General features: G+C 37.8%; 2 protein-coding genes and 1 long non-coding RNA gene across 5 annotated transcripts; 1 reads left to right on the plus strand and 2 right to left on the minus strand.

Annotated features, from left to right (window-relative positions):
- Positions 1–923: 923 nt before the first annotated feature.
- Positions 924–8,610, minus strand: LOC110158099 (uncharacterized). 3 transcript variants are annotated; one of them, XM_055165865.1, is made up of 12 exons: positions 8,361–8,604; positions 8,001–8,198; positions 5,795–5,912; positions 5,340–5,486; positions 5,179–5,265; positions 4,839–4,914; positions 4,619–4,755; positions 4,397–4,543; positions 3,963–4,049; positions 3,574–3,649; positions 1,736–1,812; positions 924–1,139 (listed from the first exon to the last, which is right to left on the minus strand). In XM_055165865.1, exons 2-12 carry the CDS (start codon positions 8,093–8,095, stop codon positions 1,011–1,013), a joined length of 1,176 nt encoding a protein of 391 aa, XP_055021840.1. In that variant the 5' UTR covers positions 8,096–8,198; positions 8,361–8,604; the 3' UTR covers positions 924–1,010. The 3 variants fall into 3 exon arrangements, with proteins under 3 accessions (XP_055021840.1, XP_055021841.1, XP_055021842.1); XM_055165867.1 differs by having other exon boundaries at positions 1,035–1,161; positions 8,361–8,610; XM_055165866.1 differs by lacking the exon at positions 5,179–5,265 and having other exon boundaries at positions 8,361–8,605.
- On the plus strand, positions 8,106–16,835 carry LOC129412335 (uncharacterized). The gene is made up of 4 exons (XR_008633674.1): positions 8,106–8,437; positions 10,920–11,026; positions 11,556–11,689; positions 16,706–16,835. It is a non-coding gene; the product is annotated as an uncharacterized LOC129412335 (long non-coding RNA).
- Positions 13,129–22,906, minus strand: ttll10 (tubulin tyrosine ligase-like family, member 10). Its single transcript, XM_055165868.1, has 11 exons — positions 22,677–22,906; positions 21,977–22,124; positions 21,263–21,381; positions 20,636–20,756; positions 18,799–18,884; positions 16,099–16,282; positions 15,584–15,755; positions 14,928–15,068; positions 14,136–14,252; positions 13,950–14,043; positions 13,129–13,635 (listed from the first exon to the last, which is right to left on the minus strand). Exons 1-11 carry the CDS (start codon positions 22,867–22,869, stop codon positions 13,313–13,315), a joined length of 1,698 nt encoding a protein of 565 aa, XP_055021843.1. The 5' UTR covers positions 22,870–22,906; the 3' UTR covers positions 13,129–13,312.
- Positions 22,907–24,042: the final 1,136 nt, after the last annotated feature.

Consider the following 24,042-nt stretch of genomic DNA (forward strand, 5'->3'; position numbering starts at 1 on the left):
GACGTTCAGTTGTATTTGTGTATTCATAGTTTTGCGTGTATCTCCCATAAACTGTATATATAAATGGACATAGCTAATAAGTGAACATGGAAGCACTTATAGCTCCATGGACAGTTGACTTTACACTGAAAGACTGTCAGGCCCTCTCTCTGTAACTGCTGCTGTGAGCCTTGTCATTTTAGTCTTAAACTGTTCGTATTAACCCACTCTAGATCAGTGTTTCCCAAACTTTTTTTCTGGGGACCCATGTTTTAATTATCACAAACCTTCATGACCCAAATCAATAGACATTATTCATAATTCACAAAATAAAGGTGGATTTGACCATTACTGAAGGATATTTTATTGTTGACTGAGTGATCGTGCCTCTCTGAACAATTAGTATTACTCAAGTTTTAAAGAATGAAAAACAGTCATTGAAGCAGCAATAAAAGGAATCCATAAGTCGCCTATTTGGACATTAACTGTAGTCCATTTCTTTTTCTTTTCAACATTCAATTGAACCAGCAATACTGGAACAAATAGTTAATAAAATAATTACAAAAAGATTAGAAAGTATACAAAACACGTTAACATTTCTAATGAGATAGGTGGGCCTGTCTGTGTTTTTATCACGCGTTCCAGTCCGGGGTGCAGGAGGAGAGCGCAGCAGATCAGACGCAGCATTCAGTCTGTTTCTGTGCTTTGTCTTCATTTTTGTGAGTACAGAAAATCCCAGTTCACAAATATATGTAGTAGTGAAAGGGATAAGCATAGAAATACTGGCTTTACTACACTCGCTCTCTCATGATTTAGAACTGAACATTGCAGACCTACATGCAGATTGTAATAAGGCAACCCAAAAAAAACTCTCTTGAGACCCAGTCTTTGAGAAACAATGGTCTATGGTATCACCAAATGTGTCTCATACTCAGCCAACACAGTCTTGTTTAAGCATTTTATTCGGCAACAACAGTAAACTTATATACACACACTATCTACACATAAATATAAAGTGAGCTGTGAGTGGCTCAGCTGTGTCCGTTCAGGTGGCAGTGCTCTGATATGATTGGTTCCTGGGACTCGGTGCGGCTCCGGTGTTGCTTGGGTTTGATTGGTGGAGGCGCGGGCTTTATGCTGATGTAGCTGCTTCTATCAGGCTGTCAATCAATCACACGAGTTCTGTTCAGGTCACAGGACTAGTCTGTTTTTACATTTCAATTATAATGTCTTTGATGTCTCTTCCAGCATCAGGTACACTATTTATGAAAGCACAACACTGTCCTGCCAAATAGGGTCAAATATATACTTTAACAACGCTAATTAAATGCTTGACTAAAGGAGGAAGATATGAGATATGATATGAGAGTAAGAGTCCGAGGTTATCACGTTATCTTTTCCCTTTTAACTGCCGCTAACTGTGTGTGCAATATTCAGAATACAGTTACTTTTCTAAAATAACAAGTACAGTATATTGCGGCACCTGATTACTCAATTTAGGCTTCAAACTTCACATAATCAGTGATTAAAATAGAAAACTGATATTTCCTTTCCCAGTTAGTGATAGGAAATACAGAATAAAGAGTGAAACAATAAAGCATAAAGCTTGTTTTTAATCCTATGTTGCGTCTTTGCACTATAATTCAAATGCAACTCGATGTAAAAGTGTTATAAATATTCAGAAAACAGTACTGATACGTTTTCAAAGTATCCTTCCCATCACTGTTTGCGCATTGTTTTATAAATGTGACTGTACCTGCTGGAGGTGGAACATCCAGGTCTGATAGTCCTGCAGACAGGTACATGACACCTGCAGGGTCTCTACAAGCTCTCCTGAAACACAAAAGGAGCATTTTACGGAGTTAAATCATTTCCCGATTGTGGAAAGATGGACTGGTGTGGGCAGAGTTGTGTTTTACTTCTGTGTTTTTACTTTTTTCTTGAGTGATGCAGAAAAGAAGGATGTACTGTCTGTGTGAATGTTCATGTATGTTAGCTTGAGTCCAATCATGAGTGGAATCCATCTAAGCTGTTCGAAACGCTTTCATTTTAGTTCTCTTCAAGGGCTGTTTTCTGATCTGTTATAATGTTGTTTCCTGATCCTCATTTGTTTCATTCACACATGTTTAACACAGCACACACTGCATACTTCTATTAGTTTGAGTGCTTCTCTCAAACACAAAACACTCCAACTCCAACTTGTTATGTCATTAATATTATACAGGAAGTTCTCCACTGCGTTTTTAAACTCCATACACCTTCATTAGAGTCATTTGGATAATTTCAGCCCTGGAATTGCTCATTTCTACTATACCTAAAGGTAAAAAGTAACTATTAACTCAAAAACTACAAGGTGGAACAGAGCATTTTGAAGTTTGGAGATGTAAACAGAGTAATAATAAAGGATTGTTCAAATTTGTGTGAGTGAAACAAAACACAACTCCAGGTATGTTTTTGAGGAGGTAACAACATTATAACATAGCTTAAAGCTCACAAGAGTCTATTTTGCATAATACTTTTTTGCCTAGGCACTTGCAAACACTACTCATGTTCAGGGTGCAGTTCTTTTGTTAGATCCTATAGCAATATCTGATCTATTTAACAAAAGTAATAAACACAGAAATAAAATCAAAACAATAGGACACTGTTAAGTCTTTTATCTTTATGGGCCTCAGTAAATAAGTAAAATGCATCTCAGTCATGCCAAAGTTACAGATATGATTGCAGGTAGGTCTGTCTCACTAATAGCTATATTATTGATTTATAATTCAATATATGAAAGCTGGATCATCATATTTTGGTGCTCAGTATTTATCATGGGTACTTTTTCTTTGTAAAAGTGCAGAGGTTTTTGTTTTTTAGTTGTAACACAATAAGCTTTGAGCTGGAGAGGGTTGAAAAAATCACTCTTATGGCTAATTAGTGGTTCATTTTGCTATTTATTGGTTGCAGCACAGGCCTTTTAATAATACTCTCTATTTAAAAATTGTTTACTCGGATTATCCTGCTTTGTTATTATTGTATCAGTGGTATAATAATATTATTGTTTATCGTTATATTTCACTGTACCAATATATCAAGCTTCAAAATTTGTTATTGTGACAGGCCAAGTCTAGACACTGATACATTTTTTATTATTAAAACGACACCAGATTCTTCCATCTCTATTCTAAAACACTGATTTTTTAAATAAATTATGCTAAATAGTCCTACTTTTATATAGCTCGTTTCCACCTTCAGGGCACTCAAAGCGCTTTACATCAAGGAACCACTCACCCATTCACACACACATTCATACACCAGTGTACGCAGACACTGAGGGCAATATGGGTTAAGTGTCTTGCCCAAGGACCCAACGGCAGCATTCATATATGGGAACTAGAATCGCAACACCAACCTGTGGGCCAGTGGATCTGACTGCTCAACCAATGATGGACACTCTACCAACTGAGCTACTGTAGCCAAATAATGACTAAAGACTTTTAAATAAATACAACACTTCTACAAATAAAGTGAATTATCATTACTTAAGCTGTTTAATTTTTGACTAAAACAAGCATCTTCATCATTTGAAATGTGATGACCTGTGAATACCTGTGAGTTCAAATTGCAGTCGTCCAGGCTGGGCAGAGCGCTCCACTGCTCTGACGCCGTGTCGGGGCAATCTCCCCTGTCACAAACATGAACGTAATGAGACAATGAGGGTTGATCTAGTCATTTACAAAGCAAATCTCTATAGGTGACTTACACACCAAGCTAAACGAGTGCTACTACTACTACTGTAGTATTATTAAGTTTATTGTAGCAGTATAGGAGTAGGTGCACACTAGTACATGCCCCATAGCTTGTATAAAGAAATGGACTAAGGGAGTGTCATGTCGCCTGTAGCATTCGCCTCCACGAACTACATAGTGGCTAGCTGATTAGTTATGTCCATTTATAGATAGTCTATGACGTACCCCCAGGAGAAGGTCTTCACTCACCTCATATCGCAGGGAGGTCCTCTGGTGGTCCAGTGAGAGCAGAAGCACATCTTGAGGAAACAGGACCATGAGCCTCTCCTGAAGACCCTGAAAAGAAAAAAAGAAAAAAAAAACATTCGTCAACCAGAGTGAATCTTAAATCTTTATACAAACATTTTGATTATTTTACTGACATATTTACACATTAGTATGCAGTTATGACTACCTTTTGGACAATTACTTTGTCTAAAACAGTCTACAAGTCTAAAACAGGTCTATTTTAGATATAAACTTGCTCTAGACAATTGATATACTAGATCTAAACAAGAAATAAATTGACTCAAATTTAAGCAAATATTTGTATATCACAGTTTGAGAAGCAGTGCTCTAGTATCACACAGTCTCATCACCTCAAATGTTGTTAATACTATGGGAGTACGTTGTTGAGCAGTCACCTGTCTAAGTGGATTAATGATGTGGACTACAGAGAGGTACGTTGGCTGCCCCATGTGTTGGATGGCGGGGCCCTCCCACTCCCATATTGGGGCGTGGAGCAGGTACTTCTTCAGTTCTTCCCTCTTCCACTGTTCATCACAAGGTAACTACAACAAAAATATATTTCCTGTTTATCTATACTGAAAAACACTGTCAGTTGAAGCAGAGTTGTGTTTAGTTACCAGATATGAGAGTACGCAATGGGCTGAGCTTGGGGACAGTGTTAGAGACTTTTGCCTTCTCTCCTCTATCAGCTGTTTCCATATGAGTAGTTCTGCAGCACTGGCACAGAGAAATATTTTGGGTTCTATGACAGGACCTGTACACACACAGACACACACAGACAGACAGAACACTGTCAGTGACTTATCCACATGTGAGTGAAAATGCACTGATACTTACTGCTGAGCTCAAACGTGTAAGGAGGCAGAGGGGAGTCCAGGGACACAAACGACACGCCTGATACAGGGAGGATGCCCTGGTCAGGAGGAAGAAAAAGCATTTTAATGTACAAGTATTATATATTTACAACATGCACTATTAAGCAGAAGGGTTATGCCCAGCACAGTGTCATATGTCGCTTCTACCACACTTCAACCACATTACATACTCCAGTCTATGTGTGTGTGTAAGAATAACACTCTACTCCCATTATATTACAGTTGTAATAATGTAGCTAAACGTATGAGATGGTAAAGTAACACATACTCTGTGTCATTCCCCCGTTAAACAGGCTCAGTACCTGGTAGACAAAGTCACATGTTGAGTGGTCCACAGACAGCAGCAACAGGTGGTAAGAAAACAAAACCACACAGCACTCTGAGGTTTCCTACAGGGAGTGTCACATGTTATGTTTTGTGTGGTCTCAGTCTTTACATGTATCTTCACTCATGAGCTGCGTACCTGAGTATATTTGTTGTACAGCGACAGCAGTGAGGAGTGGATGATGTCTCCATACTGCTGAGCAGGCTGGCCCTCCCAGCCTCTGATTGGTGGGCCGGAGAGGATCCTGTGGTGCAGCTCCTCTCTGCTGAGATCCCACAGCACCTCCTGGAGGTGGTAATGAAAACAGAACATGTGTCTTAATGAAGCTGACTCGAGAGACTCTGGTTTGACTCCAGTCCAGACAAAAATCAGCAGAAAAACAATGCATGTAGAACATATTTAACACTAGGAAAACTTGACCGTGACACCTACACTACTCAATAACTGAAATACTGAGTCATATTTATTTCCTGTAAATTCTGAATCAACAAAACCAAAATAAAGTCCCTTATTTGAGGAAGTTCTCCAGAGTGTACCATGACTCAGGCGAAAAGGTACAATAATAACAGCCTCAGTGTGATAAGGGGTCGTACCTCCTGTGGCAGCTGTGGAACAGAAGGACATCGAGGCGGGGGCCGGGAGGGAGGGGACACAGGGGGCTCATCTCTGCTGGACCTCAGCTGGAGGCGGCTGTCCCCTAAACTCCACACTCTGAAACAACACACACAAATCACCTCACAACAGCAGTTTTAAAGTGAGATTAAGTGACCTCTGGCAAAAGGGTCCATAATGCTGCGAGCAGGAGGCAATGGTTAAGTAAAGGGTGCAAGCTTGTCTCATTTGACCAGCTTCCAAAAAAGATTGATCAGGCACTGGCTTGTGAGTGGTGTGAAGGTTTAAAGAGCATTTAAAAGAAGGGGACAAACTGGCACAGAGTGAAATGGGTGGAGTGAATAAATGAGAATCAGCGGGAGCTGTCAGTGTGGAGAGGAGCGGCCGGTCTGAAGGGGCCCGAAGCAGCCAGACTTAATCAGATTACAGAACAATAGTCCTGTTTCTACTGGACACGCAGACGCATGTGGCACACACATGTTTCACACTGGTTCTACATACCAGTGTAAACAAGCAGGTCTTCACAACAATGTAACGGTCATAAATATCACATTTACAGAACCCTCACCACTCTGTACTTCACCACATAAACCCAGCAGGTTGTGAATGAAAGCTGTCAGACTCATGATATTCTTCTCCTTGGTTATCTTTGTGATGTACAGACTCAGATCCATCCTCTGTGATTTGAGCAGTAATATTTGGCGGGCACAGAAGTGATTAGCCTTAGACCTCAGACTCCCGCCTCTGTCTTATTCTAATCTCCTAATCACATCAGTGCAGCATCACTGCACCCACTTTACTCTGAGTTAATAAAAGACAATTAGTCCAACTGCAGATAGTAACCACAAATCATATGGATACACACTAGTCTGTGCCAGTCTGATCCTCCAAACTTCAAAACCTACACCTCAGGCAAAGATAAGTGTGTTTTAAAGAGGAACAGAAGATAGTTCAGCTTGCGCTTTCATTTCATTTAATGAGAAACAAGACACCAGCTCAACCAACACTGTGGTTCAGTCTGCTCTGTCACTTCTTCCTCTTAAAAAAATAGAGACAGATATTCTGTATATACACTTCGGTATAAGTAGGTGATAGTTTAAAAGGTGATTGATGCTAATAATTATGTAGCCTCTGTCTGTGGTATGTGTGATGGAAAATATAAAATTATTTCAAATAAAAGAAATGTGCCATTATTTTAGTCATTTTTCCACATAGTCTTTTCTTAAAGTTACCTAATCTTGTCATCTTATTTGGACACTTACCTCCTTTACACCAGGCTTTAAATGAATGTTACTAATATGTTACAGTATATGTATCATTATATTTCTATAAATCCATAATGTAAATCTTTCACAATTCATTTTTTTTGACACATCTCTACTTTTTCTTTAAGAATTGAGTGAACATAATAAACTTGAATTTCTGTCATTTAGTTACATTACTTATATTCAACATTTCAAAGTATATTAGGTATTAGTTAGTTGGCTATTTTGATTAGGTAAATTTGCATTTCATGGCATAAAATTGGTAGTTGAACTGCCATAAAAGTGTAAATTACAATATTCCAATTACTAGTGAATACTTGTTTTACTGTACATTTACTTTATGTGCAGCCAGTTCTAATGAAGACACTGCACCTGCAACTTTATTTATAATGCACAACACAGACGAATCAAAGTGCTACAAAACTTTACAATAAAAACAATAAAAACGACATATTTATATAAACAAATAGAATAAAAACAATGTGGTAAAATGTCGACATCTCAAACTGTGCCAAAGACCAAAGTGTGTTTTGAGAGGAGATTTAAAAACAAGTACAGAAGAGGTGATGGAGACTGTCATAAATTTATGTAAGGTATGTGATGGCAAATATAAAAAGATTTCAAATAAAGAAATTATAATTAAAGGTGCACTGTGTAAGTTTTTGTTGGGTGTCCGTCACTGCTTAGATGTTCCACTGTATGACATTAAACAGTTCTACCTTACATTTATTCAATTACAGGTGGCTTTAAAGCTTGAAAAGTACCTAGAAAAACAGGCATTCTGTCTGTGAGCGGGGTCGCCTCTTCACAGATCTGACCTGTAACTTGGTCTGGTTTGTCTCCGTGATGATAGAAAGGTTTAACGCACCTTTAAACATTCTTCTACAATGCCTTCACAGAGCGCACTTGTAGTTTTACTTACCCCAGGTTGTCCACGGGCAGCTCCAGCAGTTCAATCTCATCTGGCCCCACTTCGTCCACTCCACTGTGCCTTTGGGTCACACTACAGCAGCCCATGACCGTCCCCGTGCTCCTCCTGTCCACAAACTGACCACGACCATCTGCCCCAGAGCTCACCCCAATCTGAGGACACTATAAAACCCAATACCAGCTCTGAGCCCTGCAAAAGAGGATGAAGGAGGGGTCCTGTTAATCTCCAGTTCCCCCTTTTTCACACACGTGTTCTGTCTTTCAAAAAAACTATCAAGTACAAAATATTTTAGGTGTTAAAAATGTTACGCAGTTCTTCCTTCCTTCCTCTCCGTTGGTTTCTTATACTTACAGTTTTTGCAGTTATTACAGAGATGCTGGCGTGAGGATGTGTGGCGAAACAGTGCACGTGGAGTCTTCGTGTCAGAGGTGAGTTGTGAAGCCAGGTTAAGGATAAGTAAACATCCTATTGGGAAACCAGTGATGTGTTTGTCTGTATGGAATATGAAAGGCGGAAAGAGGGGTTAAGAAATGGAGAAGTATCAACAACAACATGACCACAACACCAGTGCAGTGTCCTGTAACGTTCTGTGGTCTGGATTACATTGAAGGGAGGAGGACTGGTGACCTTAAGAACAGTGTAAAACTTAAGAATCACTGTAATACAAAGGTTTTCTATCACTCATGACTACTATATATACTGTTGAAGTGGTCTAAAAAGGAGTGGGAATGAGAAAAATGTTTTGTTTAGTTAGTATTAAAGGTAGTGTATTACGCAAAGTTTACACGTGAGCTTTAAGCCATGTTACAGTGCTGTTACTACATCAAAATCACACCTGAAGTTGTGTTTTGTTTCACTCGCACAACCCTTTATTATTAGTCTGTCTACATCTCCAAAGCTCAAAATGCTCAGTTCCCCTTGTGATATCATGTTGTGGTGTTTTCAAGTGAACATGACAAGACATTATTCATAAATCACAAAATAAAAGTGGATTTGACCATTACTGAACATTAATGACGATATTTTATTGTTGACTGAGTGATTGTGTCTCTCTGAACAATTAGTATTACTCAACTTTAAACAATGAAAAACAGTAACTGAACCAGAGATAAAAGGTAAAGTCGCCTATTTGGCCATTAAATGTAGCCCATTTCTTTTTTTTTTTTTCAATATTCAACTGAACCAGCAATACTATTTTTTGCAAAATCCAACTGACAGCAGGAATTCTCTGTGCCCTCAATAGTTGGTCCCAATGATTGTCATTTATTTTTTTAAAGTTCATTTTTCAATGCAAGCAGTATGCAGCATTACAATGACTTAGCGGCACGGTGGCTGAGTGGCTAGCACTCATGCCTCACAGCAAGAAGGTTCTGGGTTTGATCCCCGGGTCGCCCAGGCCTTTCTGTGTGGAGTTTGCATGTTTCTCCCTGTGTCTGGATGGGTTTCCTCCATCAACCCAAAACATGCTCCAGGTCTCCTTAAACAGTTAAAATACAATCAATTCAAGCATTGTGTCCTTAGGCAAGACACTTCACCCACATTGCCTAGTATGAAAGTGATGGGGGTGGTTGGAGGGACTGATGGTGCTGAGTGGCATGGCAGGTGTGCCTCTGTCAGTGTGCCCCAGGGCAGCTGTGGCTACAATAGTAGCTTACCATCACCAGGGTATAGAGTGAATGAAAAATGCTGTATGAAATAATGCTGTGTAAAGCATCTTTGGGGACAGAAAAATGTCTGTGGAGGCGCTATATAAATAAAGACTTAATTATGACCTCATACATTTACGCGAGTCATTATTTACAGATATTGTACTTTTTTCCCATTGTGAAAATACCAGACATGAGTACTATTTCATGTTTTATCCTCGTAATTACATTAACTTTAAATGACAAATCAGATGTTTTGTCCCGTTACTTTTAACTTAAGTTACTTGAGGAGTAGTTTCCCTGAATATTTTTAATCTTAGCTACTTAACACATTTTTTGAACTTCTACTTTTTACTTAGACTTGAGAAATATTTTTTTGAAGTAACCTTACTCTTAATTTAGTACAATTTGTGAATTTTTTACCCGATTTTCATGGACATAAGTGACGGCAACACTGACTGTCATAGCTAAATTAGTTAGCTTACTAATACTCAACACTACTACTAGCATTAGACCAAATATATTTAGTATTTTTATGAATTAAATTAACTTCAGAGTGTCCTAAATCTTAAAGTAATCTGACATAATCTGAAATAACATCACAACATAAATCAGAACACAACGTAATATGACTGGACTATCTGGGGTCTTCCCTATGTTCCCTCATTTCTAAGATTTTTCTCAAAAATGAAACTCTAATTCAAGTCATTTTATTTTTATACTGCATTTAAAGGGATAATTCCCTTTCAACCTAGGCACCATGACCTCTACATTAGATCTGTATTCACCAAAAAAAACAAAAAACAAAAAAAAAACATAAGTCTGAGGGAACATCGGCACACTCCCCATTGCGTAACTTTTCAGGTTGGGGATCTGCCACCATGCAGATGGTATTGGTTTGCCTGTAATGTTCAACCATTACTAAATTTTAATAAGATGCATTTATTCAATTATGGCTGTTTTTATTGTTCAGTACATTAAAAAACATGTACTCTGACTGTGAGTGGGCCACCTTTCCACAGATTTCTCCTGTAAATTCTCCTGGTGGTGTCTCCTGCTCATTTATATGGAGACTGAAAAGTTTAATGCCATACTTTGGAACGTTGCAGGTAAAGCAATAAGCAGTAACCAATGGAGACAAGCAACTGGAGGGCCCTCTACCAGAAAAGTTACACAATGCACCAGTATATTAACAAATAAAAAAAAACATGTACCTTCTTAAGGACAACTGTAGAGTTACGACTTCTCTGTTTCTCTCACACAGACTTCACACCCAGAAACAGAAAAGACAGTGACAACTGTAGCTTTTTATGGAATGTGAAAAGACATTTTGGGCTGACGGACCTTCTGTCAGATACAACAAAGAATTGGGTAAGCCACGGTTTTATACTTTACACTTCAGAAGCTTTCCTTATCTCATATCTGAAATTATGTGCATAAAAATGTCAGTTTACAATCCACAATATGATCAGCTACAAGGCATTAAAGGCGCACTGTGTAACTCTTCTGGTCTTCATGGTGATGCTATGACTTTGCTGGGATGTTCCACAATATGACATCAAACAGTTATCTTATACTCAGTCAATCACAGGTGCGTTATATATGGGCAGGTCCACTTCTCCAGAGATCTGACCTGTAGCTTGGCCTGGTGATGCGGCCTGCTTGTCTACGTGGAAATAGTTAGATTAAATGCCATATTATAGAACATTTCAGGAAAATACAACATGGAGTCAAGCAAGTGGTGGACACTCTACCAGAAAAGTTACACTGTGAAACTTTAAACAACATTGATTTTCTGTGGTACAATTTATATAAAAAAACAAACAAAAAACATAGCAGTTTTATTATCACAGCTGAATATTCCACGTGACTTTAATAAACGATGGTGCTTTTGTCACAGGCCCTGTCCCCCCTGGTTTGGAGCTGGTCCTTGGACCTCAGAGCGCGTGGGGGTGTAAAGAAAAATCAACTTAAATCATCTTATAATCAACTCTAAAATGAACTGGAAGCCGCTGCAACAACGCTAAAATCTGGGTAATGTACTTGTCTCCATGGAGATTTCATTGCTTTGTCTGAAATGTCACACAATATGGTATTAGACATGGTCATTTCTAAAAACAAGCATGTGATGCCACCAAGATGCAAGCAAGTAACAGGCCAGATCTATGGAGAGGTGACCCCAGTCATAGTAGGAATGCTAGTATTTCAGTGTATTTAATTAAATGAATGCAATATGGATAAGTTGAATGTGTACTGTGGAATATTCCAGACAAAGTAATAACATCATCACAGAGACAAGCAGATCAGAAAGGTACACAGTGCAACTTTAATGTACAATTATGCTTCACTCACTAAATAGTTCAACTGAAGACATCTATACAACTCAATAATTAGCCCATGTTGTATTGTGGGTTTCTGACATTTTAGGGTTACATTTGACTGGGTTGTGTAAGAGAAGCTTAGGTTACAGGAATACACTGTTAAAGCACAAAATCAAAAGGAAAACTAGCAATATATATAAGCTGTCAAACTGCCAGCTGTACTTCCGCTTCAGTTAAAACAGAGCCAGGTGTTAAAATGACATGAGTGCTTTTGGTTTTTACGGTAAATGAGGAGTCACTATTCCTACTTCCTCTCTTCTACTGTGACTTCAGCTGCAGCCTCAGCACATTCAGGGGTTTAACATGTGCGTGTGGTCAGGTAGTCTCGCTATGGAGGTCTGTATTGTAACATCAGTGTGACCTTCTTTCTCCTGGGCCGTGAGCATAGACTGTATGAAAAAATGGACTGAGGGAGTGTGGCATCACCCATAATCAGGCATGTCAACAAAATTTTGGGGGCTCAGGAGAAAGAAGCCTTACATGGGTCTCTAATATAAATTAATACGAAGAGGATCTAATTCTGGGCCTCTAAAACTCTGGGGCCCAGGACAACACACCCCTTTTTCTCCCCATTGACTCCCTGACTCCCTGTTTCTCAAAGACTGCGTCGAGACCCTCTGGTGAGTTAGGTGGGGTTTTTTTTGTGCTCTACTCCTGCACCTGGACTGGAACACGCTACAAAAATGCAGACAGGCCCGCCTATCTCATTACAAATGTTAAAATGTTATGACATGTTTTGTATAATTTCTAATCTTTTTTGTAATTATTTTATTGACTACTTTGTTCCAATATTGCTGGTTGAATTGAATGCTGAATAGAAAAATAATTATGGATTGATTTATGGATCCTTTTATTGCTGGTTCAATTACTGTTTTTCATTGTTTAAAACCTGAGTAATACTAAATGTTCAGAGAGACACAATCACTCAGTCAACAATGAAATATGTTCCATAAAAAAAAATTTCAATAATGGTCAAATCCACCTTTATTTTGTGATTTACGAATAATGTCTATTGACTTGGGTCGCAAAGGTTTGTGACTTTTAAAATATGGGTCCCCTGAAAAAAGTTTAGGAAACACTGATGTAGAGTGGGTTAATACGAACGTTTTAATATCAAAATGATGAGGGTCACTGCATCCACTACAGAGAGATGGGTGACAATTTTAGAATGTAATGTGAATCGGAGCCAGAATCGGTGGAGCCGGAAGCGCCTCCCATGCTCACTATTTGGAACACGGCGACAAGTGGGTTAGCTATGTCCATTTATAAATACAGTCTACGGCCTGGAGTCATTAAGAGTTGGTTGAGGAGGTGAGACAGACAGCGCAGGGGCAGAGAGACACTCTCCATCTCCTTCTGCTAACACTTCCTCGGAGATTTCCAAAGACTTAATCTGGAGGCCTGGCTGCCATCTTGTTGGCTCCACCTTGGGGCTCTTCTTCTGGGGCAGATCACAGTGTGTAGGCGTGCTCTTGTTACACGGCAGAGCTGCATTAGGTGGAAACACTCCTTTAAAGAGCAGGACAAATTCTTTCTGGCTGGACAGGGGGAGGATTCTCTGTCCACGCCGACATTTGTTAAAGATCTCCAATGACAAGTCTAGAAATGAAGCAAAAGATAAGATACACAATGTAAATTACAGAAAACTTGGCAACCTGTGTGTATATGTGAACAAAAGCTGACTTTGGCTTTGCCTTGGGCCTCCACTGGACACACAAAAAGAATCCTGGGCCATGGGAGATAACCATTTTCTAATAATGGAAACAATTTATCTGAATAATATGGAGCAATTATTGATCAGCTGAACCAAAAATGTTAATAACTTTACTAATAAATTTACAAAACTTTTTTATTTACATATTATAGTTTCAAAATTTATTCAGAATTGAGTTGGTTTGAGTGCAGAGACTCACCCAGAGTCTCGTGGACAACCCTGGGGATGACCTCCTGCAGAACAGAGCAGTTTGTGTGGAGAGCTGGATTACAGTTCATCTCCAAGAGCCAAACCTGAAAACATCAATAATTCACACTTTATATTTACAGAAGAATTCATGGGGGAAAAATACCTATAATATACAGTATTTATCATAAACACCCACGTTAAAGTCCTCATCGACCATGAAGTCACAGCCAAACAGGTCGAAGAAGCCCAGTCTGCAGTCCAGCTTGGCTCTGACTGACAGGAAGCACTGGGTCATGATTTGCTGCATACGTTTCTAATTCAACATGATAAAGTATTAAAACATGAAAATATACATGAAAATATTGTTTTTATTGTTTTGCTCTATATATAAAGGAGAGCAATGTCCAAAGCTCACAAGGCCCAAAGTCAAAGTGAATTACTGAATATGTTACTTTTTATTTTATTTTATCAAAAAGTCCCATTGAGACTGCATCTAATTATCAAGAGAGTCCTAAGTACACAGTTAAAAATGTAAAACATTTACAATTATTAAACTGCACAATAAAATATACATTTAAATATTTGGTGAGCCTGTAGTCCACAAGGCATTCAGTTAAAACTATGGTCTGAAAAAAAAATAACAGGTATAGTGTGTTTAATTACACTGTTTATTTTATTTTATTTTTAGTTTAGTTTTAGTTGGTTTATGAGAGAGTTCATAGTAAAGTACAGTAATTGAGGGGCATAGAATCTAAAACCAATTTTCTCTTGCTCTGTGTAAATTATAGTGAATATATGAATATATTTTATACATTTATAAAATGAATATTTAAAATTTAACATTTTAATACCACTTTTTATATATGTGGTAACTAGCCATCTTAAACTCTGTATTCTACTGGACCACAAAACAATGAGCTCATCCACAGCACCCATCTGATTTGGGCACTTCTATTATTACAGTGTAATTGGTCCCAGTGAGACTCACAGTGAAGAGGCCCAGCACCCAATCCCTGGGCAAGTCCTTAGCAACAGCAAGCCTGTCGTTCACATAGGCGTTAAAACTCTCCATGGACCACACCGTGTCCTCCTTCAGCTCGCTGTACAGAGGGTTCTTCTTCTGCATGTACTGACAACAGATGAACAGCAGGGAGCGCACAAACACACAAATTAAAAAGGCTAAAACATTCAGTTCTTTGCTTCTACAATTATACTCATAGTCAAACATGATCTAATTAGAATTTAAACAAAATTAGTGATTTTTTTTCTCTCATTACATTTGAGAATAGGGTGAGCCAGTAAGCTGGCAATTATTACTGTTAATTTTGTTTCTGTGACAAGTGAGATCAGATACCCTTCCCAAACCAAAATAAACTTTGTGTTACAGTAAAATGAAAGGGAAGTGGAATCACTTCCACATGTAAATTGTGTCTGTGTGAATGTGCCATTTCACTCATGTCATTTACGTTTGCATTTGCACGTCAGCAGGTATTTAAGCAAGTTTTAATACAGCTTTATTTTAATGAGTGGAGAAATCATTTTAGGTATTAACCCCCATTTAAGTTGGCACTAGCAGCTGTGCATTTCTAGTCACTACATATAGATTCAAAATGGGTGTAATTACTAGAGTTGTATTGGCATTACTTGGTTTGTGAGGTGGGTCGCCATGTTGTTGGTGTTTAGGTCAAAAAGGTCACAGGTCAGGCGGACGTAACCATGACAAAAGAAAACCAAGTATGGAGTGGTACAGGCGATGATCAGGTAGGAGCGCACGTCAAACTTCCTGCCTTTTAGAAGCAGAGGGTTCTGGATGTATCTGTGTGCAGTAAAAAATACATTTTAAAATTAACAGGTTAAGTTAAAACTGTTCAAAAACAATTCACTTTACATTAAAAAAGTGTCACCCTGCTCTCTGTCAGTGTTTTGGTCTTGAAATGTTCGTATTAACTAGATGATCCTAGTGTTTTTATTTTGCAGTTTTGTCTGTAAATCAAATCTTATTCCTAATATGGAATTGGCTTCAAATGTGTCCCTATAACTTCCAGCATTGTAAGCTTCATTTGACTGGAGCTGAACACTATGGGTGATGTCGCACTCACTTAGTTCGCTTTTTTATACAGTCTATGTTCAAAAACAAAAGTAAATTCAGATATTCATACTTCTGGACGATGCGTGCCTGTGGTTGCCGGTGGTGGTGTGGTGTTTTGTGGCTGTCCTCTCCCTCCTGCAGTTTGTGTCTGAATGCGCTCATGTCTTCTGGGCTCTTCAGAAGAAAGATCCCTCTCCCTTGGTTCAGACCAGTGGGTTTGCAGATCCACATGTGTCTCTGGTTTTTGCTCAAACCTACAAATGGATAGAAACGTAAACATAATAATTGAACATTAAAGGTGCATTGTGTAACGTTTCTGGTGGAGAGTTCGCTAACTGCTTGTCTCCATGGAGATGTTATTGCTTTCCCTGTAATCATCCATGGTATAACATTAAACATATCCATCTGGCATTTATTCATTATGGGTGTTTCTATTGCTCAAAAATACAATAATTCCTTCTCTGAATAGGGACAACTCTCCACAGATCTGATTGGCAATGTAGCGCAGTGCTGTAACCTGCTTGTCTCTCTAGTTTTAATCTATACCACGGGTGTCAAACATACGGATCTGGCCCCCCAAGACCTTTAATCTGGCCCTCGGCTGATTTTCTACTAAAATATTTGAATTATATTTCTATTAAAATATTGGTAATTTTCTATGGTGTTTATCATAACAGTGTCTCCAGCGCCTCTGTGCATGGCCCCTCCCACCAGAGCAGCACAAATGAAGACTTGTCTCTTTCCAAACGCTCTTAAAGGACGATCGTTTTGACTGTTGACCGTGACACCTTCATCAGCAAAATGTCCAAAATGAGAAAACTGGAGCCGAGTGCAGGATTTTACAAGAAAAATTGACTTATTTTTATTTGCAGACAAGTTCATGTTAAAATATTGTGTTGAAATTGCATTTTTCTTAAAGTTTCAGATTGTTCATAATATTATATTTTGTAAAAGAAAGAGTTCATCAGTTAAAAAAGATTTCTGTAATAGATCTGCATTTCTCTGCACAAATATTTGAACTTATTGCTATTTTTGGGGTTTATATGACATGAGTTTTCTGATCCGGCCTCTTTGGGATCAAAGTAGGTTGGATACGGCCCCTGGACCAAAATGAGTTTGACACCCCTGATCTATACCATGGAACATTCTAGACAAAGCAATAACATTTGCTTGGAGACACGCATGAAAAGTTATTGTGCACTTTTAAAATATATTTGCATGTTCTATATAGGCAGCTTCTCAAAGTAACTTAGGGTTTTGTGTGTGCTTTAGGTTACAAATATTGTTTTAATTTCTTTAATTCTCTCCATCCTGGACACTGCTGCTCACCCACTGCACCAGACTAACAACAGGCTCCTACAGCTCCTCTCAGTGATAGATACAGGACTACATTCATATAACACTCCCTGCAAATGTACAACAATTCACCCTTATGTAACAGATAATAAATAAACAGATAAATGTCAATCATCATTTCACTGTTGCACTATCTTCCTATGACCTCTTGTATGAAGCTGTAGTTGTACTTTTTATTACTTATTAGGGGTGTAATGATGTCCAAGTCTCATGATACAATATCTTCACCGTATGAGCCTCACGGTATGATATTTATTGCGATATTGTGGAAAAGCTCACAATACGGTGAGGAGGCACACGATTAGGGATGTAACAATATCCAAATCTCTTGGTATGACATTTTCACGATATACATCTCATAGTACTATATTTATTGTGATATTTTGTGGAGGCTACTAAAACTGTTAATATGGTACTTTTTCCTCTTAAAATGCCTTGACAAGACTAATCCAAGAACTAAGATTTAAAAGTGCTTAGAACTGTTATTTCGTCTTGTGGTTTGCACTGAAATGGAGCAAAGGATCATGGTCTATGTCGTTCCATCTGCCTTTTTTAACTATAGCTGCACCTTAACTCTTAATTTAAGCAAAGAGACTTGTAATTCGACATATTTCGATGGTCCACGATATTATTGTGAGAACTTTGATGATACAATATCACGATATTTTGGTTATTGTTACATCCCTATTACTTATCTATTTTATTTTCACTTACATATACATTTATATAATTATATCTTTTTTGACACTTTCTCTTGTAATGTTTTTGCTATTTATTTAGAATTTATTACCTTTTATATGTTTTCTCTGTTATTGTATTATATTGTGATGTGTGAGCTGCTGTGTACAAATAATTTCCCGTGTGAATCAATAAAGTCTAAGTCTAAGTAGTTTATTTTAGATTTGAAGGTCAGAGGAAGGATTATATAAAAATGGCACATGATTCTGGTCAAAATGTATAAAAAATGTAAATATACATAATATGATGAAACAATTTGAATTCAAAACCATACAAAGTAAACTGCTGACTATTGGCATACTGTACTAATAATGATATGTTTACCTTAGCAGTAATCTTACTCTTGACATATAACAACATTTCCATTGTTTCAGACTGTGATTTAATGCTAATTATAGGCTATCTTGGCGTCCTCTAGAGTGTCTGCTTGTTTGTGCTCAGTCCTGCCCTCTACTGACTCGTCTCCAGAGCAACCCCCTCGTTCCCGTGGTGACTTTATCAGAAGGGAGATGGAGCGCGTTATTTTTCCGTGATTAAACAATCTCCATAGCAACAGCCTCAACAATAGGCTGGACAAACTGTAGCTGTGTCTCTGTCCATTGTTTGGTTTATTCTGCCACATTAAACATACACACAACATAGATCCAGTCAAACCAGCAGAGGTGAGGGGACAGACCTTCCTGCATTGAGAAAAAGGCGTCTCTTTCTTCTCTCATGTCCATGCGGTATGTGGTCGGAATAAACTCATCCATTTTAAGTCTTCTGGAAACAATAAGCAACAAAGAAATCAGTATTTTAAAGATGCATTGTGTCTGTCAAATGCTTTTCTCCATGAAGATGTTACTTATTTCTTTATCTGGGATGTTTCACAGTACAGTATTAAATGTCTATCTTCATGGAAACCAAGATCTGGGGAGAGGCGACCCCCCTCAAAGTCAGAATGGCTGTTTTTCCAGGCATTTTTAAGTTATAAAACCATCTGTACCACAAAAACTAAAATCTAGTTAAGATGAAAAGTTAAGATGACTTGAATTAAGAAAGTTTTATCATGATTTGGGTAAATTTCACTTCACAAGTAAGATGATCTGCCAATGGAACAAGACTTTTTGTAGTTAAAATATGAAAACACATCTTGTTAAACTTAAAATAAGAAAAACAACAACTCTTTGCACTTAAAATAAGAAATAAGAAATCAAAATGCTCAAATTAAGAAAAGCATATTTATTCCGTTGGTTGATAATTTTACTTGTCAATTTGAATCTATTCAAATAAAGTCAAATGTTCTTAATTTAATCATTTTAACTTACTTAGATATGGTTTTTTGCAGTGCGTAATTGAGTAAATGTAAGGCAGCGCTTTTTAATGTCATACTGTGGAATATTCCAGGCAGAGCAAAGACATATCCAAGAGTTACATAGTGCACCTTTAACAGTATTTATTTAAAAAATACATTTATAATATCCAATTTACTTTCATTTATACATTTATATTGTAGTGGGTTATTTATTTTATGTATTAATATGTGTTTAGTACTAATGATGCGTCATTCAAGTGTTTACTCAGTCCTGAAATCCTTTTGAGTAATCCTAACAATCAAACTCTCAAACAATCGGCTTGTTTAATAAAGGCACATTATTTAAAGCTATTTTTAGCCCTTTTGTTTGTCCTAGATCTGAAAGGTAAAAGAAAATGCTCAGTCACTTTAAACTCCTTTTTTTCTGATCCATTATTATTACTAGACAACTGTTCAAAAGGATTTAAAGAAACATACTGACAGAAGTAAATACCGAATATACTGCTTATTTGTCCAGAGTTACGAGCTGTTACTTACCATATCGAATTACAGTTCAATATATGAAAGCTGGAACAATATTTTTTGGGGCTCAGTATTTATCGTGTGTATAGTTTCTTTGTAATAATGGGGGGACTTTTGTTATTTTAGTTGTAATACCATAAGATTTGAGCAGTTGAGAGTTGAATTAGTAACTTTTATGGGTTCATTTTGTTATTTCTTTGTTGCAGTTTAGGCCTTTAAATGAGTGTCTATTAAAAATGGTTTACTGGGATTAACCTGCAACCTGAGTCAGGCATAAAGTAGTTTCAGTATTATTGTTAATTTTCTTCTTAATCTTTCTATTTCTCTGTAGCAATATATCGTGCTGCAAAAGTTGTTATCATGACAGGCCTAAGTGTATTGTTCATTTCCACTTGAAAAGCCCTGTGTTCAGATTTATTTATTTATTTTTATTGCATGTTTAAACATAATAAAGAAATAATCCTCACAGTCTTTACCCCCCCCCACACACGCACACACACACGCACACGCGCACGCACGCACACATGCACACACACTCACCAAAACCAGCACAAACTAGAGGAGAGAAGTACTTACCTAAAAGAAAAGTAAAACTACAAGATCTTCATCAAATGCGACACTGTACATTACAACATAAAAAGACTCCAAAATGTCAATAAATCCATAATAAGTGAAAGATTTATTCAGATGTTTTTACCTGATGCCTTGACCGTGCTTGACTTTGCTGCTGACTCTCTCATACTCCCTCAGGCTGCTCAGAAGTCCAATTTTTGTGGTCAAAACATTATTATTGGGAATCTGGAAAATTAACTGTTCACCTGGGGAAAAGTGAAGATGCTACTGGACATTATTGTTACTTTAGAAGACCTGTGAGGATAATTACTATATTAGCTTATCGTCCAATACATGACAAATGGAATAATAATTTTCAATATTTATCGTGGGGACTTTTTCTTTGTCGAAGTTTCTGGTTATTGTTCTATAATTAGATTTGAGCTGTAGAGTATTGTATTATGAACTTCTATGACTCATTATAGACACACACTACCTTTTAAGTGTTACATTCTGTTATTTATTAACAGCGACTCATGTTTTTTTTTTATAATATTGTAGATTTAGAACACTTTTTTGGGGATAATTCTGCTTTATGATTTGGTTTAATCACCATTTATCATCTATTTTTACTTCAAATTCTTATCATGACAGGTCTACTTATTAGAGAATGAAGAGAAAGTACTTATCGCAGCTACAAACGTTTATGTAATTCTTCAGATGTGAACGTAAGAGGGGGATATGATGTTGGTGGTTGTGTCTCAGTCCTCACCTGATCTGAAGCTGCTGTAGTTGGCTTTTGACCTGGACTCACACCACTTCAATTTGAAATCTTCTCGTTGCTTGTTATAAATCCTGGTCCAGCCTTTGCTTTCACAGTAACTGCACACACTGAAGAAAACAACAGCATTTATAGCACTCATATTATGCTGTTTTCTGATCTATTATAGTGTTATTTCCTTGTCAAAAACATACCTGGATTTATGTTTTTTTTCATTCAGTTAGTTAGTTTATTTTTGTACAGTCAATTAACAATTAATGATTAGTTATTCTACAGACTGAAAGGGCTTAGGCTGAAGTTTTAACACTTATTTTGCCCAACCCTATTAACATATAGAATAGGATACAAGAAGGCAGAACTATTTACAAAAAAAACAACAAACTAAACAAATCTTTTATGTGTACAGGTACAGAATACCTACTTAATTCTTTTGGCACATACACATACATATACACATACAGACACACAATTCCATACATGTCGATGTTCATACACACACAGATCCACTGAGCTGTAGACAGACTTACAATAAAGAATTACACAAACATGTGTGAATGAAACAAAACACAACTCCAGGTAGTTTTTTGATGAGGTAACAGCATTATAACAAAGCTTAAGGTCACAAGACCCAATGTTGTACAATATAGGACCTCTAAGAATCATAATATTTACTGTGTCTGAAGAGTGTGTGATTATTAGTCGTACATATCTGCTCCATTTGCTCCTCCAAAGAAGTAGAAAGGCCCAGGTCTCCGGGATTCCTCCATGTGGCCTCTCCTGAACGGGTAAGAGCTGACACTTCTGGCGAGAGGCCGTGCACGCACTGCTCTGATACACACGGGTAAGCTATTAACTATGGACAAGAACAGAACAAATATTAAAGAAGATTAAGGTTTTATAAGGATACTGTATCTCATTCTTCAAAGGGGTATTAACCATTAAGATGATAACAGTTAATATATTTATGTCAGTGCGCCTTTAATTTTATTCAATTGAGATATAACTGATTTTCATTATTATTAACTATGCAACTTTTCTGGTCACCTGCTCGTTACCATAAAAATGTTGTTACTTTGCCTGCCATGTTCCACAGTATTGCATTATTTCTCCATAGAAACAAGCAAGTAACACTACCAGGCCAAGTTAAAGGGGTCAGATCTGTGAAAAGGCGGCTCTGCTCACAGTGAAAATGCACGTTTGCTATGGTACTTTTGAGCAATAATAACACCTAACTAACTAACATAACTAGTGTTTTAATATATTTTATTCATGGCTCTCAGCTTCCTGTTATATGCAACATTTTCAGGATTTTTTCTCATTCAAAAGATATAATATTTAGTTGTAAATTGTTAATCGCCATGGCAACAAGGATGAGAAGATGTTTTTACACATAAATACCCCCCACCTGATGTCCTCTCTCTCCTCATTGGACTCACAGCTGAGCGCTCATGGCCGTGCCTCTGCCTACAAGCCTTTCCAGCCCATGACATCACTTCCTGTCCCGTTTGCGGATCAGGCGGGCAGGGCTGCTCCTGGTGTGGATGTTCCGAGCCCCCCTCCTCCTCATGCTGCTCTCGCTCTGCTGCACCTGGCGACATCACTTCCTGTTCCGTTGATGGATCAGGTGGCACAGGCCCCTCCCCCTCCTTCTCTTCTTTGTGTGATGTGTGGTTTTTTGGCCCCTCACTTGGCTCCTCCTCCTCTTCGTGTGATGCGTGGTTTTTCGGCCCCCCACTCGGCTCCTCCTCTCTGCGGCCTGCTGACATGGCTGTGTCACGGCTCATTACCGTTTTCAGTCAGTGATCTGTGCGGAGGAATCACACCACAAAGAGCAAGTCTGTGAGCTGCATTCACCCCCCTCTACGACACAACACAATGCCTGGTTTTATTTAGAAGTAAAATGGGTTTGATTCACAGTAGAATTTAAATACAAGTATAAAAAGAGCCTGATGAGCTGTTTGTGAGAAAATACATTACAGATTTTATATTTGCACTTGGTCTGGAGAGGATTACATTATGTTTTCATGTTATTGTGTCTTTGTTAAAGAGTGTTCGTAGTACTAAAATAAGTCATTCAACTGTAACTCATGACCTTAATATACAATATTTTAATATAAAATTAAAAAGTATTACAGGAAAATATTTGAAAAAGTTGACCACTAATAATGATGATGAATTACACCATTTAGTCCAAAATCAAGGTTTGGTGTGAGTTCAGTAGCTGGTACATGCATCTCTGCTTTTATGCTTAATGTAACTGTGCATGATCCTGATAGATAAGTAAATAAATAAATGCAATGTTAGTTCAATTGCTTTTTACTGTAATTACCATTTTGTTATATTGCACATATTATTACGACTTTTTGAAGAAATTTGGATGATAACATTTTGGGTTTTTAGTATTTATTTTAACATAACGGTACTGTATTTGCTATGTCATGTGATTTGATGCATTAAAACAAATCTAACCTGAAAGGATACAAAATGTTCCAGCCTTTTCCATAAAATTCAAAGCTGCAGGCCAAAAGCTCAATTTAAGTCTGATAGTTAACCGCAGCTATACACATAACTACCAGAATATACCACTCACCTGCCTTTGCCCATCTACTGAACTGAAACCAAGTGTCCAAAACACAGCGGACCACTACCACGCCGATCAGACGGGGGAGCTCACAGGGTCCTCTCATTCAGCCAGAGCCAGGACGCAAAAGGCAAAGCTGCTGACCGCTGTAAACACTCACTGGTTACTAGGGTAATGGGACCCCTAGCAA

Source organism: Boleophthalmus pectinirostris, unplaced genomic scaffold, assembly GCF_026225935.1.
Source record: "Boleophthalmus pectinirostris isolate CB_2022bp ecotype Guang Dong unplaced genomic scaffold, ASM2622593v1 HiC_scaffold_8, whole genome shotgun sequence".
NCBI classification, from domain to species: Eukaryota; Metazoa; Chordata; class Actinopteri; order Gobiiformes; family Gobiidae; genus Boleophthalmus; species Boleophthalmus pectinirostris.

Excerpts from the sequence above, each read along its gene's own strand:
- LOC110158099 (XM_055165865.1), bottom strand. The coding sequence starts at position 8,095 with ATGGGCTGCTGTAGTGTGACCCAAAGGCACAGTGGAGTGGACGAAGTG. Across the intron at positions 5,913-8,000 it reads CTGCCCGTGGACAACCTGGG|AGTGTGGAGTTTAGGGGACA; the intron begins GTAAGTAAAACT and ends GTGTTGTTTCAG. Across the intron at positions 4,050-4,396 it reads TCATTAATCCACTTAGACAG|GGTCTTCAGGAGAGGCTCAT; the intron begins GTGACTGCTCAA and ends TTTTCTTTTCAG.
- ttll10 (XM_055165868.1), bottom strand. The coding sequence starts at position 22,869 with ATGTCGCCAGGTGCAGCAGAGCGAGAGCAGCATGAGGAGGAGGGGGGC. Across the intron at positions 22,125-22,676 it reads GAGGAGAGAGAGGACATCAG|TTAATAGCTTACCCGTGTGT; the intron begins GTGGGGGGTATT and ends TCTTGTCCATAG. Across the intron at positions 16,283-18,798 it reads CTTTTTCTCAATGCAGGAAG|GTTTGAGCAAAAACCAGAGA; the intron begins GTCTGTCCCCTC and ends ATCCATTTGTAG.